This window comes from Microcebus murinus, chromosome 23, assembly GCF_040939455.1.
Source record: "Microcebus murinus isolate Inina chromosome 23, M.murinus_Inina_mat1.0, whole genome shotgun sequence".
Lineage (NCBI taxonomy): Eukaryota > Metazoa > Chordata > Mammalia > Primates > Cheirogaleidae > Microcebus > Microcebus murinus.
In genome coordinates, this window is record NC_134126.1 from 23,398,873 (window position 1) to 23,420,961 (window position 22,089).

General features: G+C 36.2%; 1 protein-coding gene across 2 annotated transcripts in view; it reads left to right on the forward strand.

The window, feature by feature from the left end:
- INTS7 (integrator complex subunit 7) overlaps nt 1–22,089 on the forward strand; it is a 57,983-nt gene that overhangs the window by 26,097 nt on the left and 9,797 nt on the right. For both annotated transcript variants that reach the window (XM_012781662.3, XM_012781660.3), the window contains exons 9-17: nt 1,047–1,181; nt 2,690–2,787; nt 5,958–6,197; nt 8,298–8,435; nt 9,461–9,667; nt 16,247–16,441; nt 16,988–17,091; nt 18,211–18,279; nt 21,433–21,565. In XM_012781662.3, the coding sequence (XP_012637116.1) occupies nt 1,047–1,181; nt 2,690–2,787; nt 5,958–6,197; nt 8,298–8,435; nt 9,461–9,667; nt 16,247–16,441; nt 16,988–17,091; nt 18,211–18,279; nt 21,433–21,565 (1,319 nt within the window). The remainder of the gene's footprint in view (nt 1–1,046; nt 1,182–2,689; nt 2,788–5,957; nt 6,198–8,297; nt 8,436–9,460; nt 9,668–16,246; nt 16,442–16,987; nt 17,092–18,210; nt 18,280–21,432; nt 21,566–22,089) is intronic.

The window sequence follows — 22,089 nt, forward strand, 5'->3', positions numbered from 1 at the left end:
TTCTACTGCATTGCCTGTCTTAAAAAACACAGGCTTTCACCTAAGCTTGTGGTTTTATGGTAAACCAGAAATCAATAAAGCGACCACATGTCCCACAGTGCCTAGGATAGTATTGGTTTGTGTCTGTCAGAATAGTTATTAATAAGGTCCCTTCAGCCTCAAAAAAATATGGTTACCCTTGATATGAGAGACAAGGTTGAAGTTGACAGGAATCATGGAAAATTAAGCAGAGGAAAGGAAGACAGGAATGAGAGACTCTTCTAAAAGGTTGAACAAGCTTTAATCTCCTTCTTATTCTTGAAAGAATAGAGATTCTCTACTATAAATTAAATTTTCATAACACAAGGCTTAACATTACAAAATTTCAAATGTGGAATTTAAAAAATTGCTGCAAAATGTAGCATGGAACTGAAGGTACAAAGCACAAGAGTAGTATATGACTAGCAAGTTTTATAACCTTGATGGCATGGTACTTAAAATCTTTGGGCTTTGATTTCTTCTGTAAAAATAGAGTGTGGAATCAGATGATCCCCAAATCCTTTCCAGCTCTAAAATTATAAATTCTTATGTAAACCTTTTGAGGTATAAATATATGCCAGCAATTTGAGGTGGGAAAAAAGCAAACTTAAAGGTTTTGTTTCTCTTTTCTTCCCTCTCTTGAAGGTATGGTTTTATCTGGCAGGAGACCTATAATGACATCCATTTTAATCAGAATACATTTGAATTCCTAGGGTACAGTCTTATAGTTGTTTTGGCTTTTGTACTGTTTTTTTCATCAATTTCTATTAATATTTTTATGGGAAAGTCTTGTATTGATGTTAGATCTTAGTCATTACAGAACTATTGGCACATGTGTTTTCTAAGTACCTTGGCTGGGGAAGAGACATGGTGATACATATTGATGATGGAATCAAAGTAGGAAGTATTGTTAAAGTTTATTGTTAGAGAGTGTCTCATAACACTAAGAAAATTGAACCTTTATGCTGAACTGCCTTTGAACTGTTCGAGTGAATTACAATATGTACTGCTTCTCTCTGCTTGTTTAGGAAATGTGAGTTCTTCCCCCAGATCCTCTGATTTAGTCAAATTAGCCCAAGAATGCTGTTACCATAATAACAGGGGCATCGCAGCTCATGGAGTGAGAGTCCTAACCAATATAACTGTCTCTTGTCAAGATAAAGGTAAGCATGATCAGGACTGATATTATATGTAAATTTTTTATTAGAGCTTGGAGAGAATGCTGTTCGGTTTTTTTAATCCCTTAGTATTTTTAGCCTGTGTGCATTGATCCACAGATTGCCTCCTTCCGAACAGTTCTTAGAGCAAGCTTTCTCAAGGCTGCTTTAATCCTTGTGAAAAATAATACAAGTATGAGGACAGGACCTTGGGACTGGGATTATGGAATTGAAAGGTTTTATGGAGCATTGCCCATTTCCTTCTGCTGCTTACCTTTGCTAGTGTAGGGTTATGGACAGGGGTTACTTAGGACGCTACCCCTGTGTGTAAGGCAATGGGTTCACGTATACAGAAACCTAGAAAACCTTAAATTATCAAGGGACTTCAGTAACAAGTCCTTTCAAGTAGAGGCAAGTAAATTAACAGAGCAGTGTGGGTTAAATTTTCACAAACTTATCTCTAGATATATGTAGCATTAAACTGATTTGCATAGTCAAGAAGGACATGCATAGAAAATAATGGCACATATTTTATCGTGTAACTAACATCTTTTGACTGAAAGACTTGAAAAATTCCATGCCTGTGTTCAAGAACAGGAAATGCATTTTGGACATTCCATCTGTTTCAGGGCTTATTTTGATCTTTATTAAGGATCACAAGCTCAGCAGTTCCTCTTATCCCAACTAGCCTTCAGCACTGCTTGTTCCTAGTACATTTTTTTTTCTAGCACTCTGACCTTCACGAGCCTTTATGTTGTTCTCCAAGCTCCTACTCAGGAAGCATTTCTATAAGTTGTATGTTGATTCTGCTTGGAATAATTAAACCTGTTTTACTTTTGGCATATTAAAGAGTATTTTCTACCATGTAACATAGAAACTGCTGTACATTCTCAAAGCTCTCGTGTGTTAACCTAAATATGGTTAACTAATACATTCAGAACTTTCTAGGCCCTCCAGAGAAAACTTAGCCCTATGGTAGTGAAAAGATGCTCTAGTACTGCTGTTATGTAAGACATCTAAGGATTTCATTCTTTATGATCAGACTTAAAACATTAATAAGATTATGTAGGGTCTTTATTTCTTCCTAAAAGTAGTTCAGCTTTCATTGGAAGCTAAAAACTGTTACATTCTAGGTGAAAATGGACCTGCGTAATTTATGTCTGATTAGGGAGATTAGCACTTACTGCATAGTTTGCTGTTCTTAGTGTTTTCCTTTAGCTAAGCTGATGACACTATTTCTGTTTTGTTATTTATTTATAGCATTGTGGCGTTAGCTCTTGATTTAACATGTATATTTTTATAATCTTTAATAAAGTGGTAGAAATGAAGTCTGAAGATAAGCCTTTACATTTTAGAAGTAATGCCACGTGTGCTTTTTAAAGGAAGGTTAGCTTTATGCATTTAAGTGTTTTCTGTATCTTAGACTCCTTAATGTTTTTTTCTTCCATGCACATGTGTGTATGTGTTTAATCCCTTCTACTTGGCCACCATGAAACTTAGTGTTATTCTTCTAGATCTTTTGGCACTGGAACAAGATGCTGTCTTTGGCCTGGAATCCCTTCTGGTCCTTTGTAGTCAAGATGATAGTCCAGGTGCTCAAGCTACATTAAAGGTGAAAACTTCACTCATTTTAATATAATGTCTGCTGTCATTGCCTAAACTAGGGTTAGCAATCTTTCTGTCAAGGGTCAGATAGTATTTTAAATTTTGTAGGCCATATGCTGTCTGTCACAGCTACTCAGTTCTGCCATTGTAGGGCAAAAACAGCCATGGGCAGTGTTAAGAGTAGGGGGACATGTCTGTGTTCCAATAAAAACTTACTTAACAAAATAAGTTTTTTGGGGGGGCTAGATTTGGCCTACAGACAAATAGTTTGTCGACCCCTGGCTTAAGCATACATTTGCCCTTGATCTTCACTTTGAAAACTGGCTTTTTTACTATCACTAAAGGTAGACAAAGTAGAAATCTAAACTTTGGCCTATTTTGCCATCTGCTGACAGTACTTCTTAAGTTGTGATAGATACATATGATAGTCTTAGACAATATAAAGCTAAGTTAAATAGGCAGAGCTCCTATATTCTTAGAAGTGTTAATCTGAAGTAACACTGATAATACCACAAAAAACTGATGAAATGGCTATAGCTCAACTTATAAATGTGTGTTTGTTAATTTCTTGAGTTAGAAGCCCTAGTTTATAAGTCAAGGGAAGAATTATAAAGAATTCTCACCTTCACTTAATTACAGGAAATTATCTTAGAGATATTTAAGATTTTAAAAATGTGAAATGGGACTACTCTTATTAGAGTGAAACGTCAAATATAATCTGGGATGGTGCAAAATTAATAATAAGGAAAAGCACAGTAGAAGTAAAAATAAACCTGTTAGGTGTTGGAGAATGTAAGAACTTTAGCTTGTCTAAAATATGATTTAAAGGAAATTATGTCTCATGGCATGTTAAGAAAAGGTGTGATGTGGTCGTAGTGATGAACAATAAAGATAGTAATACCATTAAATAAAAGCTGTTAATCAAGAAGTGGAGAAAGAAAGTAAGCAACATGTGTTGGCAAAACCATTCTGAGGGCATCCTTAGAATCCCCTTGGAATTACAATATATTTAAAAATATTTTTAAAATCACAAACAAATCCTTTTCCTGACAATTGTAGATGTTGATAGACTCAGCACAGTAGGACGTATTTAGATGATGAAGCAAGGTCTCTGTGTTGGAGGACCTTCCCATGTAGAGTAGGATACCAGCATACGTATAAGGGACTGTAATACCAAGCAGAATGCAATGTTTTGTTTTTTGTTTTGTACAAACAGAAGTACAATTCTAATGAGAGGACAGAGTTGGAAGTGATTAATTTCAACTAAGGATATTAGGAAAGACTTCAACAAGTAGATGTCACATGAGTTAAGCTTTGAAAGACAGGATAGAATGTCAGTAATTAGGAAAGAGTGTTTGAGCCCAAGGGTCCACCTTTATACAAGACTTGAAAGCAGAAACATACCTGTGAAATGTTGGAAGATTGGTGAGGAACCCACTGTGGCTGGATGACATGATATGAGATTGCAAAGTACCATGTTTCCCCCAAAATAAGACCTACCCATAAAGTAAGCCCTAGCAGGGTTTCTAAACATTTGTGCAATATACGCCCTACCCCGAAAGTAAGACCTAGTGATGGGCGTGGCTACACAGCCTATCTGCACAACCCATGCATTTCGTTGTGGAGCAGTGAAGAAGACGAGCCCTTCTCATCTGCACCATGAGAGCTCTGTTGCTCGACATGAGAGATTGGGGCCAGTGGTTCTAAAGGAAATAGAGTCACAATAAATTCAGGATGGAATTCGGGGTTTGGAGAGTTATGATGATGTTCCAGAAGAAGATGACTTAACTATATTTGAATCAATGTAGATTGTTGTATCGTAATTAAAAAATAATAACACATCCCCTGAAAATAAGCCCTAGGGTGTCTTCTTGAGGAAGAATAAATATAAGACCCTGTCTTATTTCTGGGGAAACACAGTAGTTTGCAGCTCAGTCGTAGAGGATATAGGATATCATGCTAAGGAACATGGACTTGATTCTGTGGGTGGTGAGGAGATAATAGAATTTTAAAGTAATAGACATGCTCTGACCTTTGTTGTAATTATTATTGTTATTTATTTGAGTGTCTATTATGGGCCAAAGTTTGTTGAAGGCATGTATATACATTTCCTTCAATCTTTCAATAACCAGATAATGAAATTTGTTTCCCTCTTATACTCATCAGAAAATTAAGTCTCAGAGAGAGAAAATACCTTATTCAAAGCCACCTCACTAATAAGGGCCAAGCTGAAGTCAACCCTGCATCCATCAGACTCTAAAGTTTATGATGTGTTACTAACGCCACACTGATAGCTCCATGGTTGCAGTGTGAAGGATGGATCGATGGGCCCATCTTTTCAAGATATTGGAATTAAGGAGAGCTTTATGGAAAGGAGATAATGGTGGATATTAGAGACTTGACAGAATCTGATGACTATGTAAAAGTAAGAATATTTCTGGGTTTCTGATTTTGTTGGCTGAGATATTAGTGATGCCCAGAATGAGGCCTAAGTAGAGGTTCTAAAGCCAGTTGGGAAGTAAGAGAAAATTAGAAGCCTTTCCCCCATTTCAGTGTATTTGGAGTCACCTAGAGCTACAGTTGCCAAGCCCCAGGCCGTGGACTGTCAGGATCCAGGCTGCGCAGCAGGAGGTGCAAGTGAAGCTGTTCACAGCCACTCCCCATCACTTGCCATCCTCCCCGCCCCCACCCCATTCATGGAAAAATTGTCTCCCTCCCCCCCAAAAAAAGTTAATTTATTAAGTTTGGAACGGTTGGGGCTTTAGAATCTATATTTTAATTGCCATTCTGGGAGATGCTGGCATAGGCAGTACACAAACCACACTTCAGAAGCAGTTCTTGAAAAATAACAAAAAATACAGTAATGGTGACATCAGTTTGGCATATATTTGCCTCTTCGACATTATTCCTTAGGATTTTCGTCTTGTCTTTTTTAAGTCCTAGATTGAAATGAGTGATGTACAGTTCTGATTTGTTCTTTCAGACATTGCGTACTTCACAAACTCTAATGTTCAAGATTCAGTACATCAGGTGCTTCTTGCTAAGAAAAATGTTATGCCTACAAAAAAAAAACCACACCCTTAATTTTTCCCAGTAACTTTTACAGAGTTCTTCTATTCAAAACTTCACTTAGCACCTTCAAAGTGTAATTTAGTCCATTTTCTTGTTGGTGTACAGATTGCTCTAAATTGCATGGTGAAGTTGGCCAAGGGCAGGCCTCACCTCAGCCAGTCAGTGGTTGAAACCCTGTTGACTCAGTTGCACGGTGCCCAGGATGCTGCCCGGATCCTGATGTGCCACTGCCTGGCTGCCATTGCCATGCAGCTGCCAGTGCTGGGCGACGGGATGCTCGGCGACCTCACGGAGCTCTACAAGGTGATCGGACGATCAGCCACAGACAAGCAACAAGAACTGCTGGTAAAAAAAGCCACTTTTTGCATCTGCTTTGGATGACTCGGATCTGGCCTAATGGGAATTACTTTAAAAAGTCAACACTGCTGTTTGACTTGACTTAAAAAGCAAAACAAATAGGTTAAAGTAATTATATAAGACCAAGAGCATGCTGAAGTCAAAATAGAATTGGCGATGTGAGCTTTTTAGTGTTTTCACTTTTGATTTAGAAAGTGTTTTGTTCACACCTAAAACTGCTTTTTAAGTCCTGTCAGATCAGCTTAGTATAGACAAAGCCTTCAGTCTAATGTTCTTCATTTATTATGAATGACAAAATGAAAATTAGGGGTTTTTTTTTATCTTGTATACAAAGCAAATAAATAATGAACTAATCACTGTTTTGTTCTTCAGAAGATGTAAGTTTAAAAATCTAATGATGATAATAACCATAAATTAGCTCAAATTCCTGTTATCCATTCTAGGAACTCTTTAGCTATTTAGGATCCAATTTAGACTTTTATAGACTCTTGGGATTAGGAAAGGTGGATGCTTAGAAAGAAACTGAAGCAATGGAAGCTATAAAATGTGTAGTTGAATGTTCTCCAAGGCTGAGAGTAGGCTTCAGTCTAAATAATCATAAATTAATGAAAGCTATGAGATTGCCATTGCATATTGTTTCTATTCATCTGAATCTAGAGCTTGGGAAAAAGCATAATGAAATAACTTATTCAGTCTGTTTTGTATGTAATCCTCCAGAAGGCATTGTGTAAAAGATTGACCCATCTTGTCAGTTGCTGTCAGAAAAAGTTACCCTAATAACCAAATTGCTGTGGTCATGGGAATGACTTCATACAGTTATCACAATATGTATGCATCTTTGTGTGATTTAGTATTGGGTTTTTGTTTGTTTTTTGAGACAGGTTCTTCTAGCTCTGTTGCCTGAAGAACTGGCTAGAGCCAACAACTGGCTAGACTACAGTGGTATCTTCATAGCTCACCACAACCTTAAACTCCTGGGCTCAGGAGATCCTCTTGTCTCAGCATTCTCAGTAGCTGGGACTACAGGAGTGTACCATGCCACCCAGCTAATTTTTCTAGCTAATTTCTCTATTTTTAGTAAAGACAGGGATCTTGTTCTTGCTCAGGCTGGTCTCGAACTCCTGAGCTCAAGCAGTCCTCCCGTCTCAGCCTCCCAGAGTGCTAGGATTACAGGTGTGAGCCACGACGCCCAGCCTAGCATTGGTATATTAAAAGGCAGCCAGGTTTATTTTTTATTGCAGTGACATGTTGAACTAATGTTTTGTATCCCTTTTTGTGGGTACTACTTTAATGTAATTTTAAATTATAAAACAAAATTCAAAAAAAAATCTAAGGAATAATACAGTGAAAACTCTTGCATCCAACACCTAGCTTAAGAAAAAGGTATTAAATATTACCAGGCTGGGTGTGGTGGCTCATGCCTGTAATCCTGGCACTTTGGGATGCCAAAGTGGGAGGATTGCTTGAGGACAGGTGTTTTGAGACCAGCCTGGGCCACATAGCAAGACCCTGTGTATAAAAAAAAAAAAAAAAAAAAACACCTGAAAAATAAAAAGTATTACCAATGCAGTTGAAGCCCCCTGTGTTTCTCCCATATAGCATCTCCTCCCTTCTCTCAGATGTAACCACTATCCTGAATTTGGCATTTATCATTCCCATGGATGTTATTCTTTTACTACCTAAGTATATATTCCTAAGTAATATGCAGTATTATTTTACATATCTTTAACTTTATGTAAATGTGTCATACTACATGCAGTCTTTTGCATTTTGAACATTTTTGCCTATTTTGTTTATCATCTATATTGATAAGTATATCTGTAGTTTATACATTTTACTGATACATAGTAAAATTACATAATTATATAATTTATCCATATTTATGAACATTGCTTCTAATTATTTGCATTATCAACAGTGCTCTGAGTGACTAGAATAAATTATTTAATGACTTCAAAATGAAAAATGTCAACGGAAGACATTTTCTTCTTTTTAAATGAGCTCTAATTCGTTTTCCTCTCATTTGGGTAAGTTATCTGTGCCATTGGGTAAAATGATTTTCTTGATTTTCTTCTTGCCCCATGCTAGGTGAGTTTGGCTACTGTGATTTTTGTAGCAAGTCAGAAGGCATTGTCTGCTGAAATAAAGGCGGTCATTAAGCAGCAGCTTGAAAGTGTCTCCAATGGGTGGACCGTGTACCGCATTGCCAGACAGGCTTCCAGAATGGTATGCATCACCCTTCTAAGTGAACTGGGTTGGTGGAAACGTCAGGGGCATATACCTTAGGTTGTATGATTATTAGTCACAGGCAAAACTAAAGATGGAAGTAGGTTTTAGTCATGGGTTCTAAAGATGGTGAAGGAAAGGCCCTGATTTTTAACTTTCCTCATAAAAGCACAGTATATATGTCATTGGTATTTATCAGTGTTAGGAGGAAGTTAAAATCTGAGCTCTTCCTGGCTGTAGGTTGTTAGTGCCCCTTTCATTTTGCCCTGTTTTGTCATAACCTAGGCCACCTGCCACGCCCTCTGTTTCTGTCCTTCTGTATCAGTAACACGACCACATCTTCTCTTTCTCACCCCAGCCTAATCGTTCTCAAGTACAAATGGAGAAGGTTTAGTATGCTGTGCTCCTCTCAGCCATATGGAAAGCCTAACAATTTTTAATAATTCTGTTTGAGAGAAGGGAAATACAGACCTTGGCTAGTACAGAAATCCTTTGGGGATAAGTCCCAAGAACAAAGTTTGAGCAGCATGACTATAGGTGATTGAAGCACACGTTCTCAATTTTCCATTGTTTTTCAAATAGGGAAGGAATATTGCGGAACATTGAGCGTCCCAGGCTCCAGGCATTAAATGGCATTTACATTACACCCAACAACCCCCTTTTCCCCTTGGGGTTTTCCTCACCACACTCAATAGCTCATCCAGAATGATATACAATAAGTATTTATATACTTTCTACAGTTTGGACTAAAACTCCATTTCTTTTTTCTTTGCAACTGTTTTAGTAAAGAACTTTAAGCATTATGTTACATAAAAAGCAGCTCAGCATATATTCTCTGAGGAAATATTTAGACTGACTCTCCAAAAATTATATAATATGAAGACCAATTGTTTATACTTATCCAAGGTTTGGGTTTCTCTTACAGCTGCTGCATCAACTCTTTCAAACGTACAGACCTCGCCATGTGCCCCTAATATTTCTTTTTTCTTTGCTTTTGGTTTTTTAATTTCTTTTTCTTTTTTTAGGGTAATCATGACATGGCCAGAGAGCTTTATCAGAGCTTGCTGACTCAGGTTGCCTCAGAACACTTCTACTTCTGGCTGAATAGTTTGAAGGAGTTCTCACATGCCGAACAGTGTCTCACCGGGTTGCAAGAGGAGAATTATAGTTCAGCACTTTCTTGCATTGCTGAGTCTTTAAAATTCTATCACAAAGGGATTGCTTCCTTAACAGTAAGTTCTCTTAATTCTCCCTTGGTGATGATGACTTATGTGAGAATTCTCTCCCTTTTCTTTTTGGGTTACCCTATTTTAACTACCTTGAGAAACCTGCTGATATGTATATTTGGTGATATCAAAGTAACAAATAGGTCATGGAAATAAACCCTTAATTCTTCCCCCTTTTTAACATTCATAGATTGATGAAAACTTATCATTTTCTCTTTGTAAAGTACTGGGTACCACATGTGAAGAAGATTGCTGAATCCATGCAGAAAGGATAAGTGGTGTGGAGATGGGACCTTCCCTCTCCAGATTCTTACTAGTAAGATCCCAACCTACCCCATAATATGCTGGAAAAAATAAAAAAATAAAGTTAAAAAAAAAAATAATCCCAACCTGGGTCAGTACCACCATCAAACATAAATCCCTGGCTTCATCTCATACCTGGCAGCTACTTACTAAGTAACTGGAGTTTTTTGCTTTATAGATAATGAAAAAATTACCTAGGATTCTAGTGTCCCACTTTGTACCCTTCTGTGATATCCTCCCACTCCAAAATCAACAGTCAGCTAGCTACCTTTCTGTTTGCTCTGCCAAGGAAATGAAAGGTTTGCAGAGAGGGCAGACCCTTAATATTTCTTATGTTTCCTTGAATTTAGTTATATTCCTAAGTAAGACCCTATTCCCTAAAATGAGCATTTTCTATATTAATGCAAGGGTTTTCCCCCTTAAAATTTAAAAAGTTTATATAAGCAACATTAAACATTTTAAAAATATTGTCACACAACTTTAAAAATTATATATAGAAACGGGATCATAAAACTTTTTGTACCTGTTTTCATACATTTATAACATATCTAAAATATTCTTAATGGTGGGGTCATCCCGAAATAAATGCTTCAAAGTAGAACAAAGAATAAACATGTCACAAAAGATACTGTTGTAAGGCACATATTTTTTGAAGTGTGATTTTTTTTTTTTTTTTAATGCTAGGATTGATTGATGGCTATTTAAAACAGGAATATAGGCTCCTTTCCATTTTTTTTTTTTTCCCAAACAAGTCAATTGTCTGACCCTTTCCATTTTAAAGGGTGATGTTAACTATTGTTCTTTCCTCTTGATTATTCTGTGAAAAGGTTGTTGTTTCCTATGTTAGGCTAATAAATGCCTCACAAAATTAAAAGATATAGTTATTGGCTCAGATCAATAGAATTATTTCATTTTCTAGTTTATGTGGAGCAGAAAATAGTTAATCTTTGAGTACATTAAATGACAAGAACTGTGAAACAGGCTCACAAAACAGTGAAGCAGGTGAAATTAGTTTTATGAAAAATTCTATTGAGTATTTAATACTCTTTTAATGATTTGTGTGGTATGTATGTTTAATGTGCCTTGACAATAATGAAGGACTGAATTCTGACATAGGAAGAAAGCACTTGATTGACAAATAAGAGGCTCTTCCTTAGTCTTGGTTCTGCTGTGAACACAGTGTGACCTTGGGTAGGTGATTCAACCTCGAATTTTGTTTGTTGGAATGGAGTTCTTTTATTCAACAAATCATAAGCATTTGCTGTGTGGCCAACACTGTGCTTTGAGGACTAAAAAAAAAACCAGAAAATGATTCTTCACTTGAGTCTGGAAGGAAAGGCATTATGATCCTGCAATCATTGGAAACTTCCCACATTTCTGATTTTACTGGGTTTTTTGAGGATTTTTTTTAAATGTGTTCATTTGGGAAATGTGGATTTGACAGTAGCTTTCTGTCTTTTTAACTGAGTAAATACAAGCATTGGCTACCCTTTTATTTCCTGATATCCATACCTGAGATTGCACAGCTCTGAAAATCATGTGTTTTGCCTGCTTCAGCCAAACTTTACAAGAGAAGTTCAAAATTCTGTGCTTTTCAGGACCCTATAGCAAATATTAGATATTTAATTTCACAATACAGTGATTAATGGTAGAATTAATTGTCTTGCTTGTTAGGAATAAAAATTATTAAAAGTGTTTATATTGGCTTTCTGTGCTGTGTAACAAATTACCACAAACTTAGTGGCTTAAAATAACACCCGGTTACTATTTCAGTTTCTGTGGGTCAGAAGTCCAGGCATGGTTTGGCTGGGTCCCCTGCTTGTGGTGTCACAAAACTGCAGTCAAGGTGTCACCAGGGCCAATCCTCATCTGAGGTTCAAGGAGCCTCAGGGTTCTTTCCTAAGCTCATGTACTTCTTGAAGAATTAATTTCCTGTGCCTGTAGAACTTGTGGAAGCTTGCTTCTTCCAGGCCAGCGAGAGAATCTCTTACTTTCTAGACCTTCTTTTAATGGGCTCACGTGATTAGGTCAAATTCACTCTGAATGAGGAGTCCTCAAACTTTTTAAACAGGGGGTCAGTTCACTGTCCCTCAGACCGTTGGAGAGTGCGCACTGCTGGCCCGGGACGAGTAGGCTGCGAAACAGGACAGGCAGCGGTGGCAAAAACACCCAGAGGGCTGGATAAATGTGCTAGATGTGGCCCGTGGGCCATAGTTTGAGGATGCCTGCTCTGAATGATGTCCCTTTTTACTAATTAATATAGTCTGTAAATTAGGAACTTAAACTATATTTTCAAAATTCTATCACTTTTGCCATATTCCATTAGTTAGAAGCAAGTTATGGGTTCTACCTACCTTCAAAGGGAGATTATGCAGATTGAGTATCCCTTATTGAGAATGCTTGGAACCAGAAATGTTTTGGATTTAAGATTTTTTTTTTGATTTTGGAATATTTGCAGTATACCAGTTGAGCATTCCTAATCTGAAATTCAAAGTGCTTAAATGAGCATTTCCTTTGAATGTCCTGTCAGCACACAGAAAGTTTTACATTTTGGAGCATTTCAGATTTTGGATTTTCAAAGTAGGGTTACTCTTAGCATATACAAGGTATAGATACCAGGGGATATGAACCAGAGGAACTAGCTTAGCATTCTGCCTAAAATGGTGGGGTGGGGTTTTTTTTTATCATTTATTTTTATTTTTGTTGTTATTAAATATAGAATGGGTTTAATATCTATCTATATATATTATGTAGGGTATAGGAAATACAACAAATACCAAGCACGCGGTTTAGGAAATGGGATATTACCATTGCCTTTAAAATTTCTTGTTGCTTCTCCATGTTTGAATACCTTTCCTGTCCCAGAAAGGTAACCATTATCCTGAATCTTGTGGTTACTGTTCCCTTGCCTTTCTTTGTCATTTTAACATGCTTTTTTTGTAATTCAAAGCAAGGTACTATTTTATGTTGCTTGTTTTTGAGTTTCACATAAAAAGAAATCATGTATTTTTCTTTGACTTGCTTTGATCATCTAAATTATGTTCCTAAAATCCATTCATTTTGTTGCATGAAGTTGTCAGGCAATTTCACTAATGCCCTTACATCTTAAGAATGTACATTAATTAATTTTCCCATTCTTGTGTTGGTAAACATTTTGATTTTTCCACTTTTTTTTTTTTTCTATTACCAACAGTACTACTCTGAACATTCTTGTACATGTCTTTTGATGCACTTATGCAAAGCTTCCTTTAGGACATTGGTTCTCAACCAGGGGCGATTTTACCTCCCAGAGGATTTTTAGCAGTGTCTGGAACCTTTTTGACTTGCCAAGGTGTTGCTGATATTTAGTGCATAGAAGCCAGCAATGCTGCTAAACATCCTACAGTGTACAGGGCTGCCCCCTCAATAAAGAGCTATTCAGTTCAAAATATCAATAGTACTGAGGTTGAAAACCTTTCTCCAGGGTAGTATACCTCAGTCAGAGCTGTGTATCTATCTGCCTCTACTCCAATTTGGAAGTGTGTGGGGATGTTTCTGTTTGTCATAGTAATGGGGGGTCGGTGGATACTGCTACTGGCTGTAATGGTCAATTAAACTGGAGATGTTTAATCTCCTGAACTGATAAAGATATTCCTGCCCCTGTTGAGAGATACAGCTGTAAGATGTTACCTAAGAGTGGAGTTGCATAGGTTATGTGCATCTTCAAATTGACTAGCTAATACTAGTAGGTTTTCCCCAGTGGCTTTATAAATTTACAGTCCTCCCAACAATGTATAAGAGTTCCTACTGCTCTGCATCTTCCTTCTTATCCAGTATGTTCTGAGGTTATGATTGCCCCCAAGTGCACCTATATTAATTCTTTTTACCATGTCTCTCATATCTCTCACATTCTCTTCTGCATTTTTCATCTTTTTCTGTCTCTGTACTTCCTTCTAAAAGTTTTCTTCTGAAGATCTTCCAATTCAGTAAATCTCTCTTTTACTGTGTCTAATCTGCTGTTATGCCCATTTATTAAGTTCTTAGTTTCATTTATTACATTTTAGTTCCAGAATTTCCATTTGGTTATTTTATATTTTCCAGTTTTTAGCTAGGGTTCTCTTTTTGCCATTTAATTTCTTTAACATTGATCATAGTTATTTTAAAATTTATATCTGATATCTCTGCTGTCTGGATTTATTGGTTTATATCTCCGACCTTTTTTTTTTCCTTCTTGGCTTGGGGAATTTTGTCTTTTTGTATGCCTGGTTATTTTTTATTGAGTTTTGGACAGTGCATATAGGAAATGATAGTGACTACAGCATCAAGAGCCTTAACTTATTTTTCTTTGCTTTTTACAGGCACCTAGGCTAAGGGAAGATCACTTTAATTCAGCCAAGAATTGAACTGATTCAAAAGTAGGATTCAGTCCTTGTGAGGGCCAGCATATTTTCAGATTCTCCTGATTCCTACAGTATAGCCTTTTGTGGAAATGGAAAGCCTGAAATATTTCCCACAGCCCATCCTAGTTTTATGAGACTGCTGAAATCTCTGCTTAGCTTTTTAGACTCTCAGCAGCAGTTTTCAAATTAGCGTATGTCTCAAGGGGGGAAAGATGTCACCAAATGTCAGTTTTACCTCCTTGGGTTTCACTTCTCTCCATGATTTTGTCTTCACAGGTCCTTGTTGCCTTAGTAGCTCTTTGATGCTTTCAAATAGATGATTTTAATATTTTGTTCCATTTTCCCCCACTTATTCTTAGCAGAAGGGATGGTTTAATCTCGTTCTCTGTTGCTTTAGGCTTTACTTATTCTTTTAAAAACTGACTTTATACTAAATGAAATAAGCCAGTCACAGAAGATATATACCATATGATTCCACTTATATGAAATACCTAAAATAGTCAAATTCGTAGAAACAGAAAGTAGAATAATGGTTGCCAGAGAGTTGGGGAAAGGGGAAAAGGGGAGCTATTATTTAACGAGTGTAGAGTTTCAGTTCTGCAAGATGAAAAAGTTTTGGAGATTTCTTTCACAACAATGTGATGAGTTTATCATGTAGCTTTTTTTTCCCAGCTGCATTAGTTTCTTTAGCTAGCTCCGTTTAGAAAATAGGATAAGTACTACAAATCAGAAATTCAGTGAAGTAGTATTATTTGCATGTTTAACACATTCAACTCTATGTTTAGCAAAAAAAAAAGCTATTTAAATAGTGGGGACAGTTCTCCTAGCCTTCCTTCTTAATTAGCTTATACCCCAGAGTGAGGATTAGAAGAAAACTCTAGTTTACCATTCCTTTATCTGGCTCTGTTGAACTAACTGGAAATAAATTCTTCCTAAGGAATTTTTAGGAGTAATTTTGATTATATACAATGTTTGCTTTACTTGCTGACATTAGAACACAACCTCTATTTAAGGTTTAGCCCCAGTGGAAACCAAAGGAAATTATACCCTTTTATTTTTCATTGGCATTATTCATACTTAGTCTAAATTTTACTTCCTATACATCTCCCATCTTTCTTGGAAAATACTCCCTTTTAAAGTCTTTGACCTTTGTGACAAATCTGTCTTTTCTGTGTTCTTTTTGAAGTTATATACCATATCTCACATGGCTTTCCTTCACTATAGCATGGTCCAAGATGGAAGTCACTTTCAAGGTTATCATCTTATGTCATCAATCAAATATTTCTTGTTAGAGATAAATCCATAGTAGCAGCAAATCTTGCTCGTTATAACTACACTGTGCTTCTCTTTCAGTTTTATAATGCATGTTAGAACAATGCTGCCAGTATTTTTTGTCTGGTAAGATGATCTGTTCTGTATTTATATAACAGTATTATATACAACTACTTGTATGCCTATTCCTTCTAAAAAGTTGCTGACAAACAGTAAATTAAAAATAGTAAGTAGCAGCTTAAGGGGCAGAGCAAGTGGGGGAATCTGTCCTCATATAAAAACAAATCAGGTCTCATCTAAGAAATTTGAAACAATTGAAATGGTCTTTTTACTATCCTAATCCATATTGTTTCATGATTAGAATAAAACATCCCAAAGGTCGAAAAACACAGAATTAAATATATTGAGTATAGTTATTAACTCTACCTTATATAAAATGTTTCATCAAGGACCTTTGGCAGTTTGAAAGGGTTACTAAAGCAAGCATACATTCTTATAAAGGATGCAGGGAATAGCATGCTGTTTTGTAGTGTAAAATGTGAATCACTAGAGCTCTCATGGGGCAGATGAGAAGGGCTGCTTGTCATTGTTATGTTTACTTTTTCTTAAATATCTCTTTTTTTCCCCCCAGGCTGCTAGTACACCATTGAATCCTTTAAGTTTTCAGTGTGAATTTGTAAAACTCAGGATTGACCTTCTGCAAGCCTTCTCTCAGCTGATCTGCACTTGTAATAGCCTGAAAACAAGCCCCCCACCTGCAATTGCCACAACAATTGCTATGACCTTGGGAAATGACCTCCAGAGGTGTGGTCGCATCTCCAATCAGGCATGTCTTAACTTTAAGTGTACTTTTTATTTATACTTTACAGGTTTTTGAAGTTAGTTTTGAGATAAAAAGTTGTGAAATTTAAAATCAGTGGTTTGACTTAGATGTAAGCATCAAATGTTTATTAACTCATCTGTGCTGCCAAAAATAGGCTGATGTGTTATTAGAACGATAAAGTGATTGATGACATGGTGATGTCCCAGTGGGTGCAACAAATTTATATAAAGAGAAAGGACATGCATTTTAATAAAATTTAGGAATGTTTTAAGCTGTATTATTTTAGTGGAACTTGAAGATGATAAAATGCAAATTTTTTGTTTCTATGTATTGTACATTAATTGTTACTATCTGTGGTTTCATTTGCCATTTTGTTGATTTTATATAACAAAGTTTATGAAAGTGAATAGGATGACAATGAAAAGAATTCATTTATTTTTAAATTTTTTTATCTGAAAATGACTTTTTTATGTTTTGACTTTTATGTTGTTTATACAGTAATGAGAGCATGGTTGTTTGTCATAATTGATATTGTTTTCTTCTTTATAGATGAAACATTCCATGGAAGAATTTCGAAGCCTTGCTTCCCGATATGGGGATCTTTACCAGGCATCTTTTGATGCCGACTCAGCAACTTTGAGGAATGTAGAACTGTATCCTAAGCTCACCCGCATATTATTTGTTCTTTGGAAGTATTCTTTTAAATGTAATCTAAATACTTCAGATAAGCTTAATTACAAAAATATGTATATATTAGATAAACCTATAAATTTATTATAATTAATAATTTCCCCTTTGAAATTAGTATAAACAGAATAATTTACTTTTGAATTTGAACCAGGTTTTTTTTTAAAATATGGTGACTCGGGTGGTTTTCTCCGCCTCCAGGAAGAGCATCCAAAGTCTGTGGTTTAGCAGTGATGCATACCCTGTGCTCTTGTGAGCTGTAACCTAGAACACGTTATGTTTTCCCACCAGAGAACATTTTGCTTCCCCTCATCCTTCTTTCTTCATGGCTAACAACCCTGGGTCTCATCACCTTCATTAAAAATGATCTGTTCAGTATTTTAGTCATCACTTTTGTTCCCTAAGCCCTCTCCTAAGTTCACTATATTTTCTTTTTAGCAACTCCAAATTATTTTTGAAAGGAGGGAAGAGAAATTATTTTTAAGTTGTGGACTTACAAATCAGTAGTTCTTAGCATTTTGGTTTACTGATTGAAACTTAGCATTTTGATTTACTGATTGAAACCTAATGAATGGTATGGACCCTCTGCCCTACAAAATGGGTTTATGCACACACACCCAAAATTCACACAACTTCAGTGGGATTATCAGACTCCTTGAGCCCCAGATTAAGAACCTCTGGGCTAAAGGTTCTACAGACCATTGGTTTTGTTTTTTTGTTTTTAACTTTTATTAGTGAAGCCTTTTATTATTTGCTTGTTTGTCTCAAACTCTTATGAAGAACCTCTATACCTAAGATAGATTAAAAATTGAGTTGCTATGATTGAATCACAGGCCTGTTTCTTGGGTTCCCCTTCCCATATCAGACAGCCTCGTAAGTACCCTTCTGGGAACAGACTTTGAGAATCACTATTATAGACAATGTGTAGCCCTTAAAAGGAAAAAACAGAGCCCCAGAAGATTTGAGTTAATAATATGATTACCTTCACTAAAAATATGATTGTCCTCGACTCATTTAATATTCGGATAGTATAAATAGATCATGGAAATCGCTTATTTTCATGTATAACCTTAACATTAATCCAGACAGCAACAGAGCTGTTTACTGATATCTCATGCAATAGAAGCCCTGATTTTGGATCCAGAATCAGCAAGGTAACTCTAATAATAGTTTACATTACAAAACACTTTCAGATATGTTGTCTTGCCTAATCATCACAGTAGTGTTTTAGAAGAGATATTAAAGAAGAAAAGGGGGAAGAATTCTTTCAGCATTTGCCCCGGGTAGCATAACTAGTGACAAAAACGTAGATTTTCTGACTTCATTGTCTACTTACCTCCTGCCTCCTACTTTTAAACATTGACTTGGAAAAATAACTGGGAAGGAATTCTTTGAATATTCACAATTTCTTCTTATATGGTATAACTAAACATTATTGAAAAATTGAATTAATGATACAATTAAGCTTGAACTTGACATTTTTATTCTTTGGCTTCCTGAACCAAAATAGTCCTGGTTTTACTTTATTAAAAATTTGCCCCTCTCCCCTAATAACTAATTAATTATTCAAAATTAGTGTTTTTTATTTAAAAAATTATATATTATTTTTCCCCATTATGGTATTCTGTTTCAGAATATGTGTTTTCACTGTCTATAATTTCAAAATAGTAAGGCCTGAGATTCCAAGATCACTTTCCTCAAAGAGGAAATTAGAAATAAACAACTAGATATCTACTTAAAAAAAAACATCTTGACCATACCTCACACCATACACAAAAATTCCAGATGTATCATAGACCAAAATATAAAGCTCCAAACTTTGTAGAAGACTGCTTTGGAGAAACTCTTCATGACCTAGAAGTTGGGAAAGATTTCTTAGGACATGAACAGCAGTTACCATGAGAGAAAAATTTGAATTGGATTTAAATTTTTAAACTTCTGCTCTTTGTAAGATGTCATTAAGAAAATGAAAAGACAAGTTACAGACAGGAAGAAAATAGTCTCAAACATATTCTAGCAAAATGCTTGTATGCAGACTATATTAAGAATACTGTACAATTTAAGACAAACCAATTTTTTTTAAATTGGTGAGAGATTTGAACAGGCGCTTCAAGAAAGAACATATGCTAATATCCAACAGGCACATGAAAAGATACTTACCATCATTAGTCATCAGAGAAATGCTAATTAAATCAATGAGATACTACACCCACTGTGACAGCTAAGATTAAAAAGACCTTTAATACTAAATGGTGAGGATGTGGAAGGGCTTAAATGTATCTATTGTTGGAAATGCAAAATGATGCAGCCACTTTGGAAAACTGTTCAGCAGTGTCTTAAAAGTTAAACATACAGTTATTTTTGATCACCAATTCTGCTCCTGCATATTTACCCAAGAGAATTCAAAATATATTTCCACACAGACTTCTACACAAATGTTCACAGCAGCTTTATTCAAAATAACAAAAATGAGAAAAATCCAAATGTTTCTTAATAGGCTAATGGATAAATAAATTGTATATCCATACAATGGGATATTACTCAGCAATAAAGATGAATGGCCTATTGATCATTCAACAGGACATTCTGAAAACCATGGATGCCTCTCAAAAATATGCTGTCAAAGAAGCCAGTAAAGAAAATCAGTGAAAGCAAAAGCTGGTTCTTTGAAAAGATTAATAAAATTAATAAAACTAGCTCGTCTGAGCAAGGAAAAGAATACAAATTATTAATATTGTAAATAAAGTTAGGGTAAGTACAAATCCTGTACACATTTAAAGCATAATAAGAGAATAATAACTTTGTACCAATAAATTTGCTAATTTAGGTGAACAGGACAAATTCAAATATTCCTTATGAATGTAGGCATAAAAACTTTTAACAAAGCCTAAATTAAATCCAGCAATACATAAAAGGATAATATATTAAGTAGGGTTTATCCCAGGAATGCTAGGTTGGTTTAACATTAAAAAAATCTATCTATGGGCCAGGCGTGGTGGATCACGCCTGTTATCCTAGCACTCTGGAAGGCCGAGGTGGGTGGATTGCTCCAGATCAGGAGTTCGAAACCAGCCTAAGCAAGATCGAGACCCCGTCTCTACTATAAATAGAAAGAAATTAATTGGCTAACTAATATGTAGAGAAAAAATTAGCCAGGCATGGTGGCACATGCCTGTAGTCCCAGGTACTTGGGAGGCTGAGGCAGGAGGATTGCCTGAGCCCAGGAGTTTGAGGTTGCTGTGAGCTAGGCTGACGCCACGGCACTCACTCTAGCCTGGGCAACAAAGTGAGACTCTGTCTCAAAAAAAAAAAAAAAAAAAGATATATTACAGAACAGGGAACAGAGCGTTGGAGCCAGGCAGACACATGAATCCCTAATCACTCATTCCTAGCTCTGAATATATTTCATGTCCCTGAGCCACATATGCATAAACTATAGGTAGCTAATTATGCCTTTTTCTTAGAGTGGGTGTGAAGATTAAATGAAACAACCTGCGTAAAGTACCCAGCTGATGCGCTTTGCACTTCATAGCCATTAAAGTGATACTAGGGAATAGTAAGAGCAGTATTATGCCCAACATATTTAAATTACCTACATTGCATTGTCAAAAGTTAGAATGTAGGCAGAATGCAAGTATGTAGTTAGAATGCAAGAGAAAAGAAGGCATTCTTTTCTCACTTGAAATATTTTCAGAAATGTTGTGGGATTTTAAGCAGTAAAGGGAAAAGGAAAAGTCTAAACTTTTCCCCCAGCTCTGTATACTAGCCTTTTCCTGAACATTCCTGTGCATTTCACCTCTGCCATTGCCCCAGCCATGAATGTCACTGTACTTCCCATCTCTCCAAATCTTATGCATCCTAGTGATTTATTCAAGACTATTCTCTTCTATGACATTCCTCAGCTCCCTCCATATTCTGACCTATTGCATATATATCTTTATTGGTCATTTGGCACTTATCTGCTGGCTTGATTGATAGTTACCTTTTCAAATGTCTTATGTCTCTTTCTCCTCATGTCAGCAACAAGGTGTAGATACTTTCGTGTGTCCTAACAACCACAGTGGTTAAGAATTACAGAAGAATTATTGAAGTCAGATCTGGGTTTGAATTCAGTTTGCCACTTACTAGTTACACGACTATAGGAAAATTACTTAGCCCTTTCCAAGCCTCAGTTTCCTTGCCTATAAATGAAAATAACTTTACTATTTTAAAAATTAAATGAGAATCTGTGGAAAGTGCCTGATATTGTTTAGGCATTAAAATAGTTACTATTTTGATTGATTAACTGATGCTGATCTTTACTTCAGTTTCCAGGAATACGGATCTACGGCAGCAGCCCATGCTGATAGTGAATATGAGAGGAGAATGATGTCTGTATATAACCATGTCTTGGAGGAGGTAGAATCGCTCAATCGGAAATATACTCCTGTTTCTTATATGGCAAGTGGCATTTGTTTTATTGAGTTTCTTTAATGTGGAAGTAGGGTTTTTTCCCTATCTCTGGCACTTACTATGTGAGCTCAACAAGTTAACCCTTCTGTGCCCATCTCCTTATCTGTGAAACAAGGTTAATATAGTACCTGCCTCATAGCGCTGTGGTGGGGATTAAATGAGATAACCCAGGGAAGCACTTAACACATCTGTAACTGTGCATAGCCACGTGACCATATAAAATCTGCTCTACCAGAATGCAGATGAAACTTTTCTTTTTTAACAATGTAAGTGAAGTTGCAATAGTTCTCAACCCTGGCTACACGTTAGAATCACTTAGGAAGCTTTTTAAAAAATACACCAATATCCAGGCCCTACCCCAGACTAGTTTACTTAGAATCGCTGAAATTGGGGCCCAGGCATTAGTACTTTGAAACACTCCCAGGTGATTCTATCATGCTGCCAAGGTTGAAAACCAGCGGCCGACTAGAACAGAAGGGACTGGGCTTGTTGTCTGACTGGAAGTAAATTGG